Raw genomic sequence first — 18980 nt, 5'->3', positions numbered from 1 at the left:
ATCTCTGCTTCACAAACACCTCTCCCATGAGATCATAAAGCCTGGAGCGCTGTTTTTTAAAATCCAGTAGGAGTCTTTTTTTTTTTTTTTTTTTGGTTTTATTTTTTATAAAAAGAAGAAACCCACACAGTTTTGGGTCGTGGAGCACAAGTTGCCTTGTTCTGGAGCGATGCATCACGTGTACCCCCCACACGCACACGCACACGCACACCCCCTAGCGCGCTCGGGCACCGGCGGGCGTGCCAAGCTCGCTGGCACCCAGATGCTCGGGTCCCGAAAGCTGCCTGACCCCAGCGTGTCAGGCCCGATGCATTATTCAGCACTCTGATAGGCCTTTTTTTCTTACAAATACATTTCCAGATAAATTAGTAATGTGAGTGTGGCTTCTTTGAGGGGGCGGGGAGGGATGGGGAGGGGGGGTACTCCACAAGTGAGAAACAAATATAAGCAACAGAGACTCCCACACGCACCCACCACACCTACGCTGGCCCCTCCCCACTCTCCACACACCCCCCTCCCCTTCCCCCTCCATACACTGCCGCCCCCCCCCCCAGCCCAATCTGGCCGAGCTCCTCTCCCCGTCTCTCTCACTCCCCCAGCGTCCCGCGGAAACGGCGTTACTCACCGAAACGCACCACACGCCGTTACAACCTGTTGTTGCCTGGTTGCATCATTCCATCAGTTCAGCAGGAGGGGGATGGGGAGGGAGTGGGGGAGGGGGAGGGGCTCAGAGAGACCACACGTGACTTCATCAGCTCTGTTTTCCCTCCCACCCTTTTTCTCTTCTCACGTATTTAAAAAAAAAACCTTTTTCTTTTTTTTTTGTTTTTTTTTTGTTTTTTTTACTTAGAAATGTTGACCGTGCTGCTAAAATGTTGCACTGCTGTGGCACGCCCCAACACCCCCCAATACCCTCCCCCCCCCCCCCGGAGAAGAAGAATATCCCGTTTTTAGCTCAGGCTTACGTCAGGTTGTGTCTGAAACGGCTGCTCGACGTCGGAGCGGGAGAGCGGAGACAAGTGATGCAACGCAGAGACACACGGGCGCTCTCCGTCGGCTGCTGTCGGTTCATCAGAGAGAGGGGCCGGTGAAGGCGGGCATCCTCGTGACGGGCGCCAGCCTCCTGACGGGGGGCTTGAAGACGCTGTCAGACGGGTAGCGATTGGAGGGAAACATCTCACCACCCCCGGCAGGGCGATCCAGGGCTCTGCACACTGAACTATGGATGCAGTAAATGGCTGTAAACGATGGTCAAAGAACCACGGCGACAAGCGACAGCGATTAGCTTCCCAGAGCTCTTTTGGCGGAGAATCACAGGTTAAAATAAAAATAAGTACTGGTCACATTAGATTTTTTTTTTTTTCCCTCCCCCCGATTTTGACCGCACGCTCGGACTCGGTGACTGAATAATTGAGAGGTTATGGCCGGCCTGTTTATGCATTATGGATCCGATGCGTGTCGTTCATTTCGCCGCGTCCACGGGCGTGAAAGTCACCTTAAGGGCCTCAGCGCGCACCTGGCGAGTCTCACGCACTCTCGAGAAATACCGCGCATCGCTGCTGAGCGCCCGAAGAGAGACAGCCAGATATTTACACTTTGAGTTTGAAGTGTCTACTTCCAGTCAAAATTCCCTTTTACATTACATTACATTTACTTGGCAGACGCTTTTATCCAAAGCGACGTACAAAAAGTGCATTTCATGGTCATAGACAACTGCTAAACACAGGTTCAGTAAGATACAATACTTATTTTGTACAGCTATTTCTAGCCAAGAACACAGTTCACTCAGTGAACACTATTCAGACCTAACCTCTGCAAAGCCAACTAGGCAGAAGAATAAGCTACAGTATTAGGACAAATACAAATTACCAAAAAAGTCCTGTTTGTCCTTTGTCCTGCTCTTTACATTCATTCAGCAGGGACGTGTTTATCCTTAATCGGGAAATATATTTCCCAACGTAAAATCCTTCTGTGGCCATGAGTGCTTGGCCTTTGAGCTGAATAATTTGCCTTGCTATCATCTGGGCGGCAGGGTAGTGTAATGGGTAGGGAACTTGACTTGTAACCTAAAGGTCCTTGGTTCGATTCCGGGGTAGGACAGTGCCGCTGTGCCCTTGAGCAAGGTACTTAACCTGCATTGCTTCAGTACATATCCAGCTGTGTAAATGGATGCAATACAATGTAAATACTGTGTAGAAGCTGTGTAAGTCTCTCCGGATAAGAGCGTCTGCTAAATGCCTGTACTGTAACGTAATCTGCGCAGAAGTGTCGCGTTCCCGAGTCCCGGCTGGCCTTGTGGCTCTCCTCTTGCGCTCTGACACCAGAAGAGGCTGCAGATTCGGAGAATGAAACGTACTCTGTGGGGCTCGAGGGCGTGCCGCCCACCGCTGTTCGCCGTCGCGCGACCTCGCCGTTTGTTTCGCTTGTTCGAACGCGCCGCGCTGCGCTGCGCTGCCCTCCCCCCCCCCATGCACGGGCTGGCCAGGGCTCCCAGCTGCCCCCGATGACTCACCGCGGCTGCGTCTGCGCAGCCCCGGGTCCGGCCCGCGTGGTCCAATGAGCAATGAGCACCAGACGGCGAGCTCGCGCGCGTCCCATGATCCCTCATCTCCGCCCCCGCGCATGCGTCATCGCCGCACACTCACACACACACAGACGCACACGCAGTGACAAATATATACAGCATGCGTGCGGTGAATAATCCGCACAGCTTGTAGGGGAGTGAGGAGGCAGTCCCAGCAGAATTGGGAGCCCGTTTTAACTTTTTACAAAAGGGTGGCGACGGCCTTGAGTTTCCATTGGCCGCCTGGCTGTGAACGGGTCACGTGACCGGGCCTTTAGTGATCCTGGCCTTCGGTGTAAATGGCTGTTGCAAACGGGAATGATTTAAACAGGAAGTCCCCCTTTGAACACCGAAGCCTGACTCAGCCCGCCATGACCAGCTGCAGGGCGTGTCGAATGTGGATTGTGCCGGTGGTGCTCGTGGGCAGTAAGCTGGTCGTAGGCGGAGGTTGGGGGGGGGGGTGGGGGGGGAACTGACTGACTGACTCAGCCTTCTCTCCGTCTCTCCGCAGGTACTGATCGCCAATGCCGGGCTCGTCGATGAAGAACAGCGAGTGGAGCCACACGGTACTGTCTATCCCATAATGCCATCGTCCATGCGAAAAGGAACTCTGAAGGACCCCGAGCTCGCCGACCTCTTCTTCAAGGATGACCCCGAGGAGGTCTTCTGCGACCTGCACGAAATCGGCCATGGGAGCTTCGGCGCAGTGTACTTTGTGAGTACTCGTTGGTGTTAGCGTTAGCATTGGCTCTCTGGCACAGCGTACTTTGTGAGTACTCGTTGGTGTTAGCGTTAGCATTGGCTCTCTGGCGCAGTGTACTTCGTGAGTACTCGTTGGTGTTAGCGTTAGCATTGGCTCTCTGGCACAGTGTACTTCGTGAGCGCTCGTTAGCATTAGGTTTAGCATTGGCTCTCTGGCACAGTGTACTTCGTGAGCGCTCGTTAGCATTAGGTTTAGCATTGGCTCTCTGGCACAGTGTACTTCGTGAGCGCTCGTTAGCATTAGGTTTAGCATTGGCTCTTCGGCACAGTGTACTTTCTGAGTACTTGTTGGCTTCAGCATTAGTATTAGCACACCTGCGCTGTGTACTTGTTGGCGTTAGCGTTAGCATTGGCTCTTCGGTGCAGTGTACTTTGTGAGTGCTCGTTAGCATTAGCACTGGCGCACTGGCACAGTGTGCTTGCTGAGTACTCGTTGGCTTTAGTGTTAGCGTTAGCATTGGATCTCCAGCACAAGCTGGAGATGGAAGAATGCGAGCCAGCCACCAAATCCTACGGCCAAATCCTTGGAGGCTTGGACGAGGCCTGGCAAGTACCGCGGCTCTCGTCAGTTCGGGCCGGCCCGAAACGAGAGGGGTAGCGAGGCCTGCCGAATCGCCGAACTCCGCTCCGCTACGCAAGGGCGCCCGTGTAAAGAAAGAGAAAGCCGCGTGGTGTTTATGAAGGAGAGAGGCAGAGCGAGCTGCGCCTCTCTCCTTTACTGAACCGGGCCTCAGGTAGAGCCCTGAGCTCCTGGTGCAGGGCGCGCCCGCACCTTTACTCCAGATGGGAACACGCAGGCCGCACCCTCCCACCGCACGGCGTTTGGCCCGTATTCCGTGTGAAGAAGAAGCGCTCAAGGATCGGTCGTCTCTCCACCGTCTCTCTGCTGCGCTTTTTCCTGATACATTAAAGATGCATTTCTTTTTTTACGCGGCCGTTTATCTCCGTAATGAAGCAGATAAACCACACTCCCCTGTTCATTAGCCATACGGGCCAGATTTATTGAGATTTCAGAATGGCGGCTCGTAGCAGTGTGACTCCAGAGCTCTAAAGACCCACCGTATAAAAAAACATAATCTCAAGTTGTGAAAGTGTGTCTTGTCGTTTTTATTGTTGTCTACATCATTTGGATGCCCAAGGCAGTAGTTGGTATGTTCGAGACCGATTGCGTAATTTAACTTGCGAGCAGACGGCACCATTTTTTCCCCGATGCGCTCGGCAGTTGAATTTACAGAAAGGTTGTCCAAGGTGAGTGAAATCAGGTCGGTGGTCCTCTCATAGGAAACTGTAGGCCTGGACTCTGAAGGTACTGCAGGGGGTCTCCGACCAGACATCAGTAGTGATTGTGACATCAGCATTAGAAGCTTCAGTTAAGAACATCCTAATCATATAGTTGTGACCTCACACCTTAAAGGGTTAACCATTTTTCTGACAGATTTTTTCAGGACTCTTAGAGGGGAAACGCTCAGCTCATAGCCTTCGCTGGACTTGGCATACAGCTGGAAAATCACATTAAGAAATAAATGCTTTCACTGAAATGATTATTAATATCACTTGTGCTTGCAACCCACAGCCTGATTATGTGGGTTCAGCATGAATTATGTTTGGCATCATCTGCTGCTGGTCCAAGGTTTTGTGCATTGCACGGTAGTACTACATATGTGGGTTTTTTTCCGCGAAGCTTCTCTTGATGTTTCCTAATTGTTTCACATGAATGGCTTGTAATGGCGTATGACTCTGCTTTCTAATGGGTTAATTCGGAGTCCTCCGTGCGTTGGAGACCTCGGCCAGCTCTGAGTGTACAGCATGCATGTGCGTAAAAACATGGCCCTTCCTCACAAGGTCTTGTCTTGTGGCGTTTCTTAATCTTTTGGGCTGATGGACAAAGCCTCATAGTGCGAATAGGCAAGAAGACCTGAATCCGTGGCACAAATCCACCCCCCCACCCCCCCTTCATCCCTACCCTGACCCCCTCCCATCATGACCATCCTCCAGATGCAAGGCTTGGGGCTGGAGGGGAGGCGGGGGGTGAGGGGGGGGGAATAAATAAATAAATAAGGTAAGAGATGTTCCTCTTAAGACAGCTGTTCCACACATTAAGGGGAGAAGCCAGCTGGCGATGCAAAGATGGGATAGGTCAGCTCGGAAAGACCTTGGAGGAAGAGGAGAGAAATGAGGTCACGTAGACGCTACCTGTCCCCGCCCCCCCCACAAACAATGAGGTGACCCCAAATGTTGCTGGTGTCTCTAATGTGTCTGATTGCTATGTTTCTGTTTCGTTTTTGCCTCAGGCCCGAAACGCCTACTCCAACGAGGTGGTGGCCATCAAGAAGATGTCCTACAACGGGAAGCAGACGACTGAGGTGAGCGGCTGCTTTCCTTTAACGGACGGCCTTGCCCCGCCCCCGCCCCACCCGGCCTGGCCCCGCCTGGCCCCGCCCGACCTTTGCCCTGCCCGGCACAGCCTGGCATAGCTCGCGTCCCACAGAGATTAAACATTCTCCGGAATCCTCAGGAGGCACCAGCTGGAGCACTGAGAGTGCCCTCGCTCAAGGGCATGGCAGCAGTGGGCCTCTTTTTTTTTACTTGAACCCAAGGCCGTTTGGCCCCATAGCAGGTGCCCTTACCACAGGATGCCTTCTGCGTGTGTTTAAAGCGTGCTTACGGAAGGGTCAGCCGGTGTGACCCGGCCTGTTTTCGGGGAGCGCCCCTCGCAAGGGCGCGCGCTAGCCGCTAACGCAGCTGTCCTTTGTCTCCTCACGCGCAGAAATGGCAGGACATCATCAAGGAGGTCAAATTTTTGGTGCAGCTGCGAAACCCCAACACCATCGAATACAAGGGCTGCTACTTGAAAGACAACACTGCCTGGGTGCGTACCGTGCTGTTCTCCCTCTCTCTTCCTCTCTCCCCCCGTCTCTCTTCTCCTTCTCTATCCCTCCCTCTCTTCTCTTTCTCTCTCCCTCCCTCTCTCTTTCACTCCCCCTCTTCCTCTCTCAGTCCCCCTCTCTCTGTCTCTCCCTCTCTTCTCTTTCTCTCTCCCTCCCTTTCTCTTTCTCACTCCCCCTCTTTCTCTCTCACTCCCTCTCTCTCTTCTCCTTCTCTCTCCCTCTCTCTCTCACACTCCTCCTCTCTCCTTCTCTCTCTCTCTCACTCCTCCTCTCTCCCTCTCTCTCTCTCTCTCCCCCCTCTCTCTCTCACTCCTCCTCTCTCTCTCTCTCTCTCTCTCTCCCCTCCTCTCTCTCACACTCCTCCTCTCTCTCTGTCACATTTGTATTTTTATTTGCAAGCCACAAATCAGGCCTGCCGGAGTAGGTAAAACAGGCTCTGAGGATGTTCCTGGATCGGGCGGCTCGGTCGTCCTTCAGGCCCGCGAGCCGAACGGCCTCCGGGGCTAAGCTGGAGAAATCATTACTCTGAGCGACCCCGCTCTCGCCTCTCAAAAAACCGACTCCAATCATCGCGTTTGTTTATCCCCTCCCCGCCGGCGCAGTACGCTCTGTGCGAGGATTTCAGAAGCCCGTTTCGCCTCAGCATCTGTGACTCTGAGCTGACTCGGAATGCTCATACTCTTGTTGATTAATGGACGGCTGGCTTTTCCTGTCCTGGGGAGGAAGGGTCTCAGCTCCTCGGCCTCTTTACATTGTAGTTTTTTTCCCCCTCTCTCTTTCAGTTGGTGATGGAGTACTGCCTGGGCTCTGCCTCAGATTTATTAGAGGGTAAGACGTTCAGATGGTTTGTTCTAAGGGGCACGCAGAGGTCTCCTTTGTGTGTCCCGATACAGTAGCTTTGTTCACATGCAGCTGCCTTTCAGACAGGCTTCATCTGGTGTTAACAGGGACTAGACGTGTGGGTGTGGGTGTGGGTGGGTGTGTGTGTGTGTGTGTGTGTGTGCAGCAGGTTGACACTAACCAGCCGTCCCCTAACAGCTGTTGGTTTGACCTTTTGTCATTTTTGGAATTTTGGAATTTTGGAAGTCCTCCTCTTTGGTCACATTTGCCTCTTGAATTGGCTCGTTTTCAAAGCAAGCCTTGCGAGAGAGAGTCCGTTTCTTGCCCTTGTCGTGACCTTGAGGGCTCTTAGCATGTCGCCCTGCCATGCTTTGCTCATTCAACATGTATGTACAGAGTTTTAATTCCCCCAAATAACACGGGTTCCCATTTGGTTTTCTTCCTCAACAACCAGTTCACAAGAAACCCCTCCAAGAGGTTGAAATTGCTGCCATTACCCATGGTGCCTTGCAAGGACTTGCTTACCTACATTCCCGTAACATGATTCACAGGTGAGTTGCCTCGCTGGGCCAGCATGTGTTGCACAAAAGGCAGAATCTTGTCTTTACAGGAGTTTTTGCGACATTGTTCTGCCGATAAGCCCCTTCGACATTCCTGACATAGAACGATCGATTCAATGTACAAAACCTGTTTTTTCCCGCCCATTAGCCACTCAATAACTCATGAAAATCTTTACTGTCCCCCATAAAGGTCTAATCTTCGTATCTGCACATAACTAATAAATAGTTAGCCGTCGTAAATGGAGACGTTGTCGATGCTAAGTACGCTTGAAGAACAAAGGTTTTGCAGAGCGCTCATAAATACGAAGTTCAGCAGGCCCGCGCGAAGTTCAGCGCGGTGCGGTACGTCGGGGCCCAAAAAGTTACGCGTGCGGACGGCGGACCCTTAATTACCTTCTCTCCCTCGCAGAGATGTGAAAGCTGGAAACATCCTGCTGACCGAGCCGGGTCAGGTCAAGCTGGCGGACTTCGGCTCCGCCTCCATAGCGTCTCCTGCCAACTCCTTCGTGGGGACGCCTTACTGGTAAGCGCTGCACAGGAATGGTAAATGGACTGCATTTATATAGCGCTTTTATCCAAAGCGCTTTACAATTGATGCCTCTCATTCACCAGAGCAGTTAGGGTTTAGGTGTCTTGCTCAAGGACACTTCGACATGCCCAGGGCGGGGTTTGAACCGGCAACCCTCCGACTGCCAGACAATCGGTCTTACCTCCTGAGCTATGTCGCCCTACACGCGCGTGCTTGCAAAGACTCGAGGGCGATTGCTGAAGGGAGGAATTTAGACTCCCCTTCCCTGACTCCCCCCCTCGCCGTACTGCTGGTGAAAGGCCTTCCTCAGACTCCCAGCAGCACGTTCAGTTTGGACACTTAGGGCTTGATTTACTCAGTTCCACAGCACTTGCGAAACCTTTTTATCACACGCAGAACCAATAACATAACGACCGATAACAGCGAAACGTCACATTTAACACGCGCTCTTGTTTGGCAGGATGGCCCCGGAAGTGATTCTCGCTATGGACGAGGGCCAGTACGAGGGAAAAGTCGATATCTGGTCGCTTGGGATCACCTGCATTGAGCTCGGTGAGTGTGGCAAACCCTTCTGTTAAACACACCCAGACAGACATGGATCACGTGACCCAGGAGGCTGCAGTGTGCCTCCCCACCCCAGCGTAGATGGGCCATCGCTGTAGATGATTGGCTGTACAATAAGAGCCACTTCCCAGACCAGAGTCATTGGCTCCCAGACCTTTGCTTGGGGACCCCCTGCTGGATCCAGGTATTTGATGTGTTCTGTCTCAAGCACACCTGATGCTCCTAACCAAGGTCTTCATTAGTTTGTATCAGGTGTGCTTGAAATGAAACTCATCGAATGCCTGGACCTGGCTTGGCTTCCCTGAGGAGAGGCTTTGGAACCACTGGCCTAGGCTGATTCGCTTGTTAAGCTGTGACATCACTTACAGCAGTGCCACTCAACTCCAGGTCCTGCAAGGCCACTGTGCCAGCACGTATTTGCTCCAGCCGTGCACTCCACCACCAGATTTCACCGGTTACTTTACCCGCTCGGTTTAGGAAGTCGGCGCATTAGTGAAATCAGGTGGTGTAGCGCATGGGGGGAGCAGACACCTGCAGATACCGCGGTCTGGAGGACCTGGAGCTGAGCAGCCCTGACTTAACCGGACAGACACGAGTGTTGTTGTTCTAACTGGGCCCTGAAAAGGGTGAGGGGTGGACGGGTGGGTGGGGGGAAATATTTGTGTCTCCCAGCCAGTAGACTGTCTGCATCTCCGCCCTGTAATTTAGGTTCCAGAATTCATACCCATGTAAATTCACACCCATGTACTATGTAATGTGGGACCTTTGGGTACTGTACGGTCAGCCGTGGCTTTCCTTGGTTTTGAACCGCTAGGCTAAAGTGTAATTGACTGCTCTGTGGTGCTCGCGGCATGCTAACACAGGTAGCGGTGGCGAGACGTGCTAATAGCCGGTCGTCCGTCTGGATTACAGGGATGGGATGTCGGATGGGTCGGGGGGGGGGGGGCGGGTGAAGGTTTGGTGGCGGTAACACGCGGTTGTGTTTAGCGATGGCGGGAGAGGTTTAGCGCGGCGCTCTCTGACTCTGAGGTACCGCTGTGCTTTCTGTCCCAAGCTGAGCGCAAGCCTCCCCTGTTCAACATGAACGCCATGAGTGCCTTATACCACATCGCCCAGAACGACTCCCCCACGCTGCAGTCCAACGAGTGGTAAGTCGGAACGTCTTGCGGAATCACCGCGGGAGCCGTCTCCTGTCCGTAGCCTTAGGGACCCCAGAGCGAGAGCGGGCACGGCTAGCCAACGCCGCGAGGAGCGGCCCTTCAGGAAGCTGCTGGAGGCAATCTGAGCTCGTTGCCTGACAGCACAGTGGAGAGGCTGAGAGTTATTATTGGAAGATACTGGAGTGTGCTCTGCTATATTAAGATTTAAAATGTAGGTGAGGGTTTTTTTTTGTTTTTTTTTTCTTTCTCACCCCCTCAGGTTAAAGCGATCTCACCCACCGGTGATTTAAACTACAAACCGCTTATTAACTGAGGGTAGTCGTTTGCAATTAGGCCTTAATGAACCGTGGTGGAGGCGAACGGTTTGGGACGCCAACATAATGCGCGGTGTTTTAGATTGCTGTTCTGATAGATATAATGCCCCCCCACCCACACACACACACACACACACACACACAAACACAAGTTATTACGACCCCCATGTTCAGAACTGTGCCTCAGAGAACAGGTCGGCAGATTGTTCGATAGAAAATGTTTTGTAGTTCAGGTCGGCTTAGAGAAGTGTTTGTTTCTTTATTGATAATGCGCGAGAATGTGCAATAACATGTACTTCCTTGTCCCTAATATTTACTTTGATTTTTCGTAACGTTTTAACCGGCGGCTGTGTCCCGGACAGTAGCCCAGCTGTCCCGCTGCGTTTGTAGGTCAGTGCGTTTCCGTTTCCGTGGTGATCCCGAGAGGCTTCACATATGTTAATCCGGTGAGAAACGGGACGTCGGAGGTGAATCCAGGTCTGAGAGCCTCTTAAACAGACCTGGCCGCAGAGCTGAGGAGAGCGGCGTGCTTTTCGCCCTGATTCTGGGGAAACAAAAACATCCCCGAGGGCAGTCTGCATCAGACACAGTCTCACAGACGTCCGCTATGTGCGCGATTGATGACGTTAAAGTCCACATTAAGCTTCATGTTCAAACGTGTCTTTTAATTCAGCTGAATTCAGGAAATGATACCATATGTGCTAGTTATTGGCTGATATAAGTAGTTTTGTTTCCTGAGTAATAGGGACTTTTTGGTTCATGAAATGACATTTTGTACATCTTCCGTGTGCAAAGCTTGCGTTAGTTTAGCTACATTCAGCACTGCGTGTTTTTATTGTTTAAAAAGGTGGCCCTGTTGCCCTGTCTGTCCTGGGTGAGTGTGTGTGTTCTCTGGGTAGTCTGTGCTGTAGTTCTGTTCTGGTTGAGTGTGTGTTCTCTGGGTAGTGTGTGCTGTGGGTCGGTCCTGGTTGAGTGTGTGTGTTCTCTGGGTAGTGTGTGCTCTGGGTCGGTCCTGGTTGAGTGTGTGTGTTCTCTGGGTAGTGTGTGCTGTAAGTTCTGTCCTGGTTGAGTGTGTGTGTTCTCTGGGTAGTGTGTGCTCTGGGTCGGTCCTGGTTGAGTGTGTGTGTTCTCTGGGTAGTGTGTGCTGTAAGTTCTGTCCTGGTTGAGTGTGTGTGTTCTCTGGGTAGTGTGTGCTGGTTTTCCTCATGGTTGGTGGTCCTGCTCACAGGTCTGATGCCTTCCGGAGCTTCGTGGACTACTGCCTGCTGAAGATCCCTCAGGACAGGCCCTCCTCAGCCGAGCTCCTGAGGGTGAGTGAGCTCCCCGTCTTCTCCAGCAGTGAGAGCCCTGTTTCAGCTCTCAGAGTCCAGCTCCTGTTTGTCCCACCAATCCTCAGAAGCTGTGTACATTCACCATAGGCCTGCCCCCTCTCTCTGTGAGTGTGACATCACAGCCTGGAGTGTGTCTGTGTGTGACATCACAGCATTGACGTGTGTCTGTGTGTGCGTGTGCGCTTGTGAGGAGGGGAATTCATTTAGGATGCACGCATGCATGCACGTACACGCGCGTGTGCACAAGCATGCGCACGCGCGTGCTTGGGTGTGTGCATGAATGCGCATGCAGCTGTGCATGTGCCTGCCTGTGTGCGTGTATGGGTGTATATGTGTGTGAATGCGTGCGTGCATGTTTGCATACAGCTCTCTTTGAGATGACTCTGTAGATTACAAGCAGGTGTGCGGGCGTACCCCAGGGGCTATGCTAGCTGAGCACGTACGCTAGTACGCTGCACATCTCCCCCACCCTGTTAGCGTACACACAGTGTGTGTGTGTGTGTGTGTGTGTGTGTGTGAGAGGTTGTGTGTGTGTGTGTGTGTGTGTGTGTGTGTGCGCACAATGTGCGTCTGTGATGAGAAGTTGATCTCTTTGTTTGCCTGGCTGACAGGTAATCCTAATCAGGGATAAGAGTTTTATGTTCTTGTTAGTCACGCTCTCTTGGCCAAGAGTGTAGGGTTTCTCACCTGACCCCAGAACAGAAGGAGAGGGGGCCCATCCGGTGGGACCCGGGGGTGTCCTGACCCCGGCCTGACCACACCCCCTCTCCGCCCCCCGTCCCCCCCCCACCCTGCTGATTTAATACCCTTCCCCAGCCTTTCCAAGCTCTTTAGGAGGAAATCAGGTCACTAATCTGGACTTTGTTTCCAGGGCTTTCTCTCTAGGTTCTCACTTCCTCTCTAAATTAATTCCCCTTCCTCGCGCATCCAGAAAAATTATACCTCCGGTGATTTTCGAACCCGAAACCCTGGCAGAGGGTGGTTGGGGTGGGAGGGGTTTGCGTGGGGCGTATTTGGACAGTGACTGGATGAGAGGGATGGGCGGGAACAGAAGCAGGGGGGCGGGGTAGGGGGGAGGGGCTGGCAGTTGGTTGCGAGCTCTCGTAATTTTCTCTTTTTAGAGGGATTATCCCAAAGATTAGTTTTCTCCCCGCCCGGTCAATCACAGCTCTGCCCATTTAAAACGGCAGTGGCTGATCTGCGGGGCTGTCGTGGGACCCCCCCCCCCACACGCCACCCCCCCCCCCCCCAGGCCGCATCTATGTCCCGGCTTTACAGCGATTGTGAAATGTCATTTTTCCACTCGTGTCCATTGCCGACGATTCCCTTTCTATCGGACACGCTTTGCATTTATTTCAATGGGATTTGGTGAATGGCTGGTTTTTCCCCGACTTGCTCATTTCATCCTCATTTTCCCAAGTATCCCCAAAAGCCGCTCTTGAGGCACCGCATAAAGCACAGGCGCCATCTAGTGGAAGACAGAGACATGAGTGCAGAACAAACGGAGTCATACCGGGAAGAAGTGTCTCTGTTGACCGCTGGAGTGTCAAACTCCAGTCCTGGAGGGCCGCAGTGTCTGCTGGTTTTCGGTGTGATTAATGCGGGTCATTGATTGGCTAAAGAGGCCGCACACCTTGTTTTCAAGGCCTTCGCTGGCTGCTTGGCTGAAGGGAAAACTCAAATACCTGGGGACACTTGCGGCCTCCCAGGACTGGAGTTTTACACCCCTGGTCTACCCAGCGCAGCAGGCCATGTATCACAGGACAGGCAGTGTTTGAACAGATTTTACTGCTTTGGGTTTATGAAAACAAAATATAGGTTTGACTGTGGCCTGACCGGTACATTCAGCTTTGGCTGGACATTTAACAGACTTTGCTTTACTGCGATAGCATGCCCTACATTAGCCAGAGGCTGAAGAGCATTGTGGCCCCCTAGCTGTTTCGACATCACGCATATGTTTCCTGCTGCCAAATTATTTTCAGACTTAATTCCCAGTTTCAGGCTGTCTGTCCTTTTGGCTTCTCCAGCTGTCTGCTGAGTGACGAACGGACGTCTCATGGGAAGTGGGGTGGAGAAGGGGGAGAGGGGTTCATGTAGGGGTTTTGTCTGACTGTCTTGTCTGTGTGCCCCCCCCCTCCCTCCCCCCCAGCATGATTTTGTTCGGAGAGAGAGGCCCCCCCGGGTCTTGATCGAGCTCATCCAGAGGACCAAGGACGCGGTGCGGGAGCTGGACAACCTGCAGTACCGCAAGATGAAGAAGATCCTCTACCAGGAGAAGCACAACGGACCAATGGGAGAGTCCCAGGAGGATGAGGAGGTGAGACCTGCCCACTCCCCAAAACCCCTTAAAAAAAAAGCCCGTGCATGGTCCAGTCACATCACGGAAATGTGATAACATGATTGGCTCCTTTCACTGAGGAAGTGGTGAAATGTGTGCTACAACCATCAGGGTGGGTTGCACAAAAATGAGGATTTTCCTATCCAAATGCACTGCTTTTTAGCTTTGAAACCTGCCCTGATTATTTTACATTGGGCAGCTGTGGCCTGTGCAAGTATTTTTGGTGCCATTGTGGTTACATGCGAATGACCTAGATATTTTAGCTAATCTAGTCATTCTTTTTCGGGTGAGTCATAAAGAATACTCGCTCTCTACATGAACCTCACAAGAAAAGCCGAACCAAAACCACCTTTTCCTAAATCCTTTCTCAGATAATCTTTTTATCTATTCACTTTTTTTAAAGACTGTCTGCCCCTAACCACAATCTCACACATAAAGCCAGAACCGAACCCACCTTTTCCCAAATCCCTGTTCAGAGGAACTCAGGCTTGCCAGCGGCTTCTCGTCGAAGCAGAAGCCCGGATCCTGCGCGTTTTCGTGTCGGGTCAGGACTCAGGTGCGATGCGTGTTCGTGGAAGGGCACAGTACCAGTGACCCAATGAGGATTCAAACTCGGAAGCCCTGGTTTCTTTTTCGGTTTCGTCACCATGCCGACCCATTTACGGCGAGGGACGTGGGACTCGTTTCCGTCGGTGCAGATGACAGGCGCATCCACACGGAATAAGAAACGGCAGCGTCTGCGCTCTGGGCTATCGAATCCATCCAACTACAGCATGTAGCGGTGGCATTATTTTTAAAAAAAAACACTCCGAGCCTTGGGCGTCCTCCTTTGGCGTCGCGCGCGTTTGTGTGTGCAGACTCCGTTTCCGTGACACGCTGACGCGCGGCGGTCGTGACGGCCCCCTGGCGCAGCACATGTGTGTGTGAACGCCGCGCGGAGCGCCCGTCGGGCTGAGCGAAGCGCTCAGGTGAGTCAGCCTCGCGCATCGCTCGGGGAACAGAAGCGGCTCTGGTGCGGGGCGTGCTTCGCACGGGTAGTCCTTCTTGCCATGTGCTTCACACGCCGATGTGGAAACAGGCCACCGCCTGGACTGGCGCATTTAGCTTGTTTTTGGTTACACATTCGAGACGCGTACAGAATGGTCCATTCACTTCTATCAGTACGCTCAGCAACTGACTTACAAAAAAGTCCCAGGGCACATAAATGCTGTTACTTTTTCTTTTTAGGCCACGTTATTCATCTTTGATATTTTAGCAGTGCTGTGCTCTTTCTACAGCACAGCAAGCACAGGCTGTACGCTGGTATTAACAGCACTGTGCTCTCTCTCTCTCCCCCCTCCAGGACAGCAAGCACAGGCTGTACGCTGGTATTAACAGCACTGTGCTCTCTCTCTCTCCCCCCTCCAGGACAGCAAGCACAGGCTGTACCCTGGTATTAACAGCACTGTGCTCTCTCTCTCTCCCCCCTCCAGGACAGCGAGCACAGCCTATACACTGGTTTTACAGCGCTGTCCTCTCTCTCTCTCCCCCCTCCAGGACAGCGAGCACAGCCCATACACTGGTTTTACAGCGCTGTCCTCTCTCTCTCTCCCCCCTCCAGGACAGCGAGCACAGCCCATACACTGGTTTTACAGCGCTGTCCTCTCTCTCTCTCCCCCCTCCAGGACAGCGAGCACAGCCCATACACTGGTTTTACAGCGCTGTCCTCTCTCTCTCTCCCCTCCAGGACAGCAAGCACAGGCTGTACGCTGGTATTAACAGCACTGTGCTCTCTCTCTCCCCCCTCCAGGACAGCAAGCACAGGCTGTACCCTGGTATTATAGCAACACTGTGCTCTCTCTCTCTCCCCCCTCCAGGACAGCGAGCACAGCCCATACACTGGTTTTACAGCGCTGTCCTCTCTCTCTCCCCCCTCCAGGACAGCGAGCACACCAGCTGTAAGATGAACAGCCTGGGCAGTAACCACTCCATCCCCAGCACGTCGATCAGCACGGGCAGCCAGAGCAGCAGCGTGAACAGCATGCAGGAGGTGCTGGACGAGAGCAGCTGCGACATGACCATGATGCACGACTACGACAGCACCCTGGAGTCCTCCGCCGTGCCCAAAAAGGTGCCCCCCCCAGACCCCCCCCCTCACCAAGAGGCCCCCGGAAAGCCTTTTCCCTTCACAGGGCTCTGTTTTATGTTTACAGAAACTCACACCGGTCAAAAGTTCACACCTGGGTCAAAGAGAGCAGCAGTCTCTATGAAGCCGACTGGGCTACTCAAATACTTGGTCCACAGTAGTAGTCGTTTGTTTCTGTAATTATAATTAGAAGAGTGGAGCTTAAAGGTGATGGTATGTTGTTCGGGAAAGGGCACAAGGCGTTTTAAAATGGATCCTTGGTGTGGTGTTTAGTTGGCTGTGTAGAGATGCATCAAAGGAGGTTGTGTACGTATTTCTTATATCCAGCTAAATGCTTTCTGTGGGCTTCATTGTGTCACAGCAGAAAGGCTTGTGTCTGTGTGCGAGCGCTGTTACACGGCTCTGCGAACAGCCGTGAACCAAACCTCCGTGAGCGTCTTGTCGAGGAACGTTCGTCTGCCAGGGAAACCCAGAGCGTTGGATTTGAGGGAGATGAGAGAGACATCACAGAACGTGTGGAAACAATGATGTCTTTTTTTGTTCGTCGGGAAGCCATAGGAAGATCAAGTCCACGTTCTCAACAATTACGCCTCAAATGATCCACTTTTGTGTTTCTTTTGTGCGACGACGGCGTCTAGTTCAGCGCCTCAGGAGATGGCGGCCGTTGGCCCTCGGCGTGTTAGCCGTTGGTGACGCACTGGAGGGTAACGTCACGTGACATGTGTGGGCTGTCACACAGGAAGTGACACGTATCACAGCTGTCGGTTCGCGCTGACAAATTCTTCAGATTTCTCCTCTGTGCAGACATGTCTTGTAACCGTGGGCCAGCAGAGGCCTCAGTAGGAAGTGCAGAGTAGCTGTAGCTGTAGCGGCGTGAAGTCACGTGTTTGAGGTTTTTTTTCCCCCAGAGTTCTAGAGCTTTCTGAAGTCGTAATTCTGTGGTTTGCAAACTTGAGGCATGGATATTCCTGCAGGGTGGACTGATCACAAGGAATATGAGGCTGTTTCTTCTCAAATGAAATCCCATTACTTACTTACTATGAGCTGCTGAACGCTGTTTTGATTTAATAATTTCAATTTGTATTTTTTTTATTTTTCATTTAATAATCTCCACCTCAGTCGCATGTTCAATAACTTCTTGCCAGGTTAATTGCGTTGAGAGATGTATCAGTAGTGTCAAGAAAATTTCCCTTTCAGAAAAAAAAAACAGTAAAATAACAAATAGAAGTGAGGTGGTGAAATATCCTTGCCTATGAGAACAGATGCGAAAGCTGAATTGTAATTTTCTGCAGATAGTAATGAAGTGCAGAGAGGAGCGATTCCAAATATTTAATTCCCGGAAGCAGCTCTGCAGTTTTCCCTCTTTTATTGTCAACAGTATTTTATCATTTATTGCAATATCTTAAAATATCATGTGTATAATTCCACCAGCTGAACAAGGAGCAGCATCCGTCCGACATGCGTAGTGGCAGGATGAGTTTGAGGTGTCAAGAAAACGGGATTCTAAAAATGGGAAAAATAAGATTTATTTTGAAGTGCATATATATGTATTCTCAAATCTCTAAACGTTATTCCTCAGATTAATTGTTTGTAGGGGGATCTGAAAACCGTTAAAAGCCGAGAGGTTTCGCAGTAAACTTAGCGTGGGGTAAATGTATTAGTTTTCCAGCGCAGTTAAAACATCCTGAATTGTGTAATGGGTTTTAGTTACAATGTCTGTGGAGAATAAGGTCAGTATGCAAAGGAAAGAAGGTCAAATTGTCCTTTCAAATAATAATAATAAATATGAACTGTTCGAGTAAGCCCTCTCCCAGCTGCTAACCGAATGCCCACTTTTACGTGAAGTGTGTTTGTGGTCCAGCGTGCGTTCCCGTATATACCGTATATATCAGTGGGAAAGAAGGTCACATTTTACTGGGAACTGTGTCTTTAAAGGAAAGGGGAGTGAGCGAACGAGAGGGGGCAGGAACAGAAAGTGCTGGAAACTAAGCCTTCGCGAGCCGAACACACGGTCCCCGTGTGATGGATGGATCATTACGGAGATTTAAAGGAATGATCTCATTATTTCTGTGCTGTGGTCACAGAACGGGGAGGGGTCCCACGTTTAAATAAAAAAAATTTTAACAGACAATGCCACCCTCAGCTGGAGCGGGAGAGAAGGGGGGGGGCGGGGGAGGTGGGGGGGCTGCCTTTGTCCCCGTCTGTTTCCATAGTGAGCCGGTGGGGGGGGGGGGGGGGCATTGATGATACACCCACCTCCCCGGTTTTCTTTTTCCTGATAATTTCTACAGTGTTACATAACCCCCTCCCTTTCACACTACACACACACACACTCACATGCACAGCGCATGTAAATATATATATATATACACACACACGTATAAGCTAACTCACACACATATGCACGCACGCACACACTTATGCAAATACACATGCGAACACACACACACGCTTGCAAACACGCACACACATGCAAACACACACACTCGCACATACATATGCAAACACGCACATATATGCAAACACACACACACATATATGCAAACACGTACACACACACACACACACACACTCTCACTCACACACACACACAGACATTTGTAAGCACACGGAGTCTCACAGACACACACACGCGCACACACACACACACACACACACACACGCGCGCGCACACACTTCCATCCGCGGTCCTCGCTCCGCGTGAAGGGGAATCGGCCGTAGACTCCGGCGGCGTCCGCCCGCGGATCAGCTGACTGCCGTCGCTCTCGCTCTCTCCCTCGCCCGCTCGCTCGCCCGCCCGTTCGCCCGCTCGCTCGCTCGCTCGCCCCGTTGGCTTCCGGCGGGGCGCGGCGGGGTACAGCGGCCCGGAGAGAGGATGCGCGTGCGCCAGCGCCGGAGCGGGAGGCTGAGCGCGGCGGTGGCGGCCGCGGCGGCGGCGCCAGCGCCGCTAGCAGCGTCAGCAGCGTTAGCGGCTCCAGCTCACCCGGACCCTCTCTCCTCCTCCTC

The 18980-nt window shown here is 52.1% G+C and overlaps 1 protein-coding gene across 7 annotated transcripts in view; it reads left to right on the top strand.

Moving 5' to 3' along the window:
• Positions 1 to 18980, top strand: part of taok3a (TAO kinase 3a) — a 51038-nt gene that overhangs the window by 18855 nt on the left and 13203 nt on the right. For all 7 annotated transcript variants that reach the window (XM_064353655.1, XM_064353660.1, XM_064353654.1 and 4 more), the window contains 11 exons: positions 3075 to 3278; positions 5617 to 5688; positions 6093 to 6194; positions 6996 to 7041; positions 7508 to 7604; positions 8023 to 8136; positions 8603 to 8694; positions 9761 to 9854; positions 11409 to 11490; positions 13661 to 13828; positions 15768 to 15959. In XM_064353655.1, the coding sequence (XP_064209725.1) occupies positions 3147 to 3278; positions 5617 to 5688; positions 6093 to 6194; positions 6996 to 7041; positions 7508 to 7604; positions 8023 to 8136; positions 8603 to 8694; positions 9761 to 9854; positions 11409 to 11490; positions 13661 to 13828; positions 15768 to 15959 (1191 nt within the window). In that variant the 5' untranslated portion in view covers positions 3075 to 3146. The remainder of the gene's footprint in view (positions 1 to 3074; positions 3279 to 5616; positions 5689 to 6092; positions 6195 to 6995; positions 7042 to 7507; positions 7605 to 8022; positions 8137 to 8602; positions 8695 to 9760; positions 9855 to 11408; positions 11491 to 13660; positions 13829 to 15767; positions 15960 to 18980) is intronic.

The sequence above is a fragment of the Anguilla rostrata genome, chromosome 10, assembly GCF_018555375.3.
Source record: "Anguilla rostrata isolate EN2019 chromosome 10, ASM1855537v3, whole genome shotgun sequence".
NCBI lineage: Eukaryota > Metazoa > Chordata > Actinopteri > Anguilliformes > Anguillidae > Anguilla > Anguilla rostrata.
This window is presented reverse-complemented; position numbering and strand designations above follow the sequence as displayed.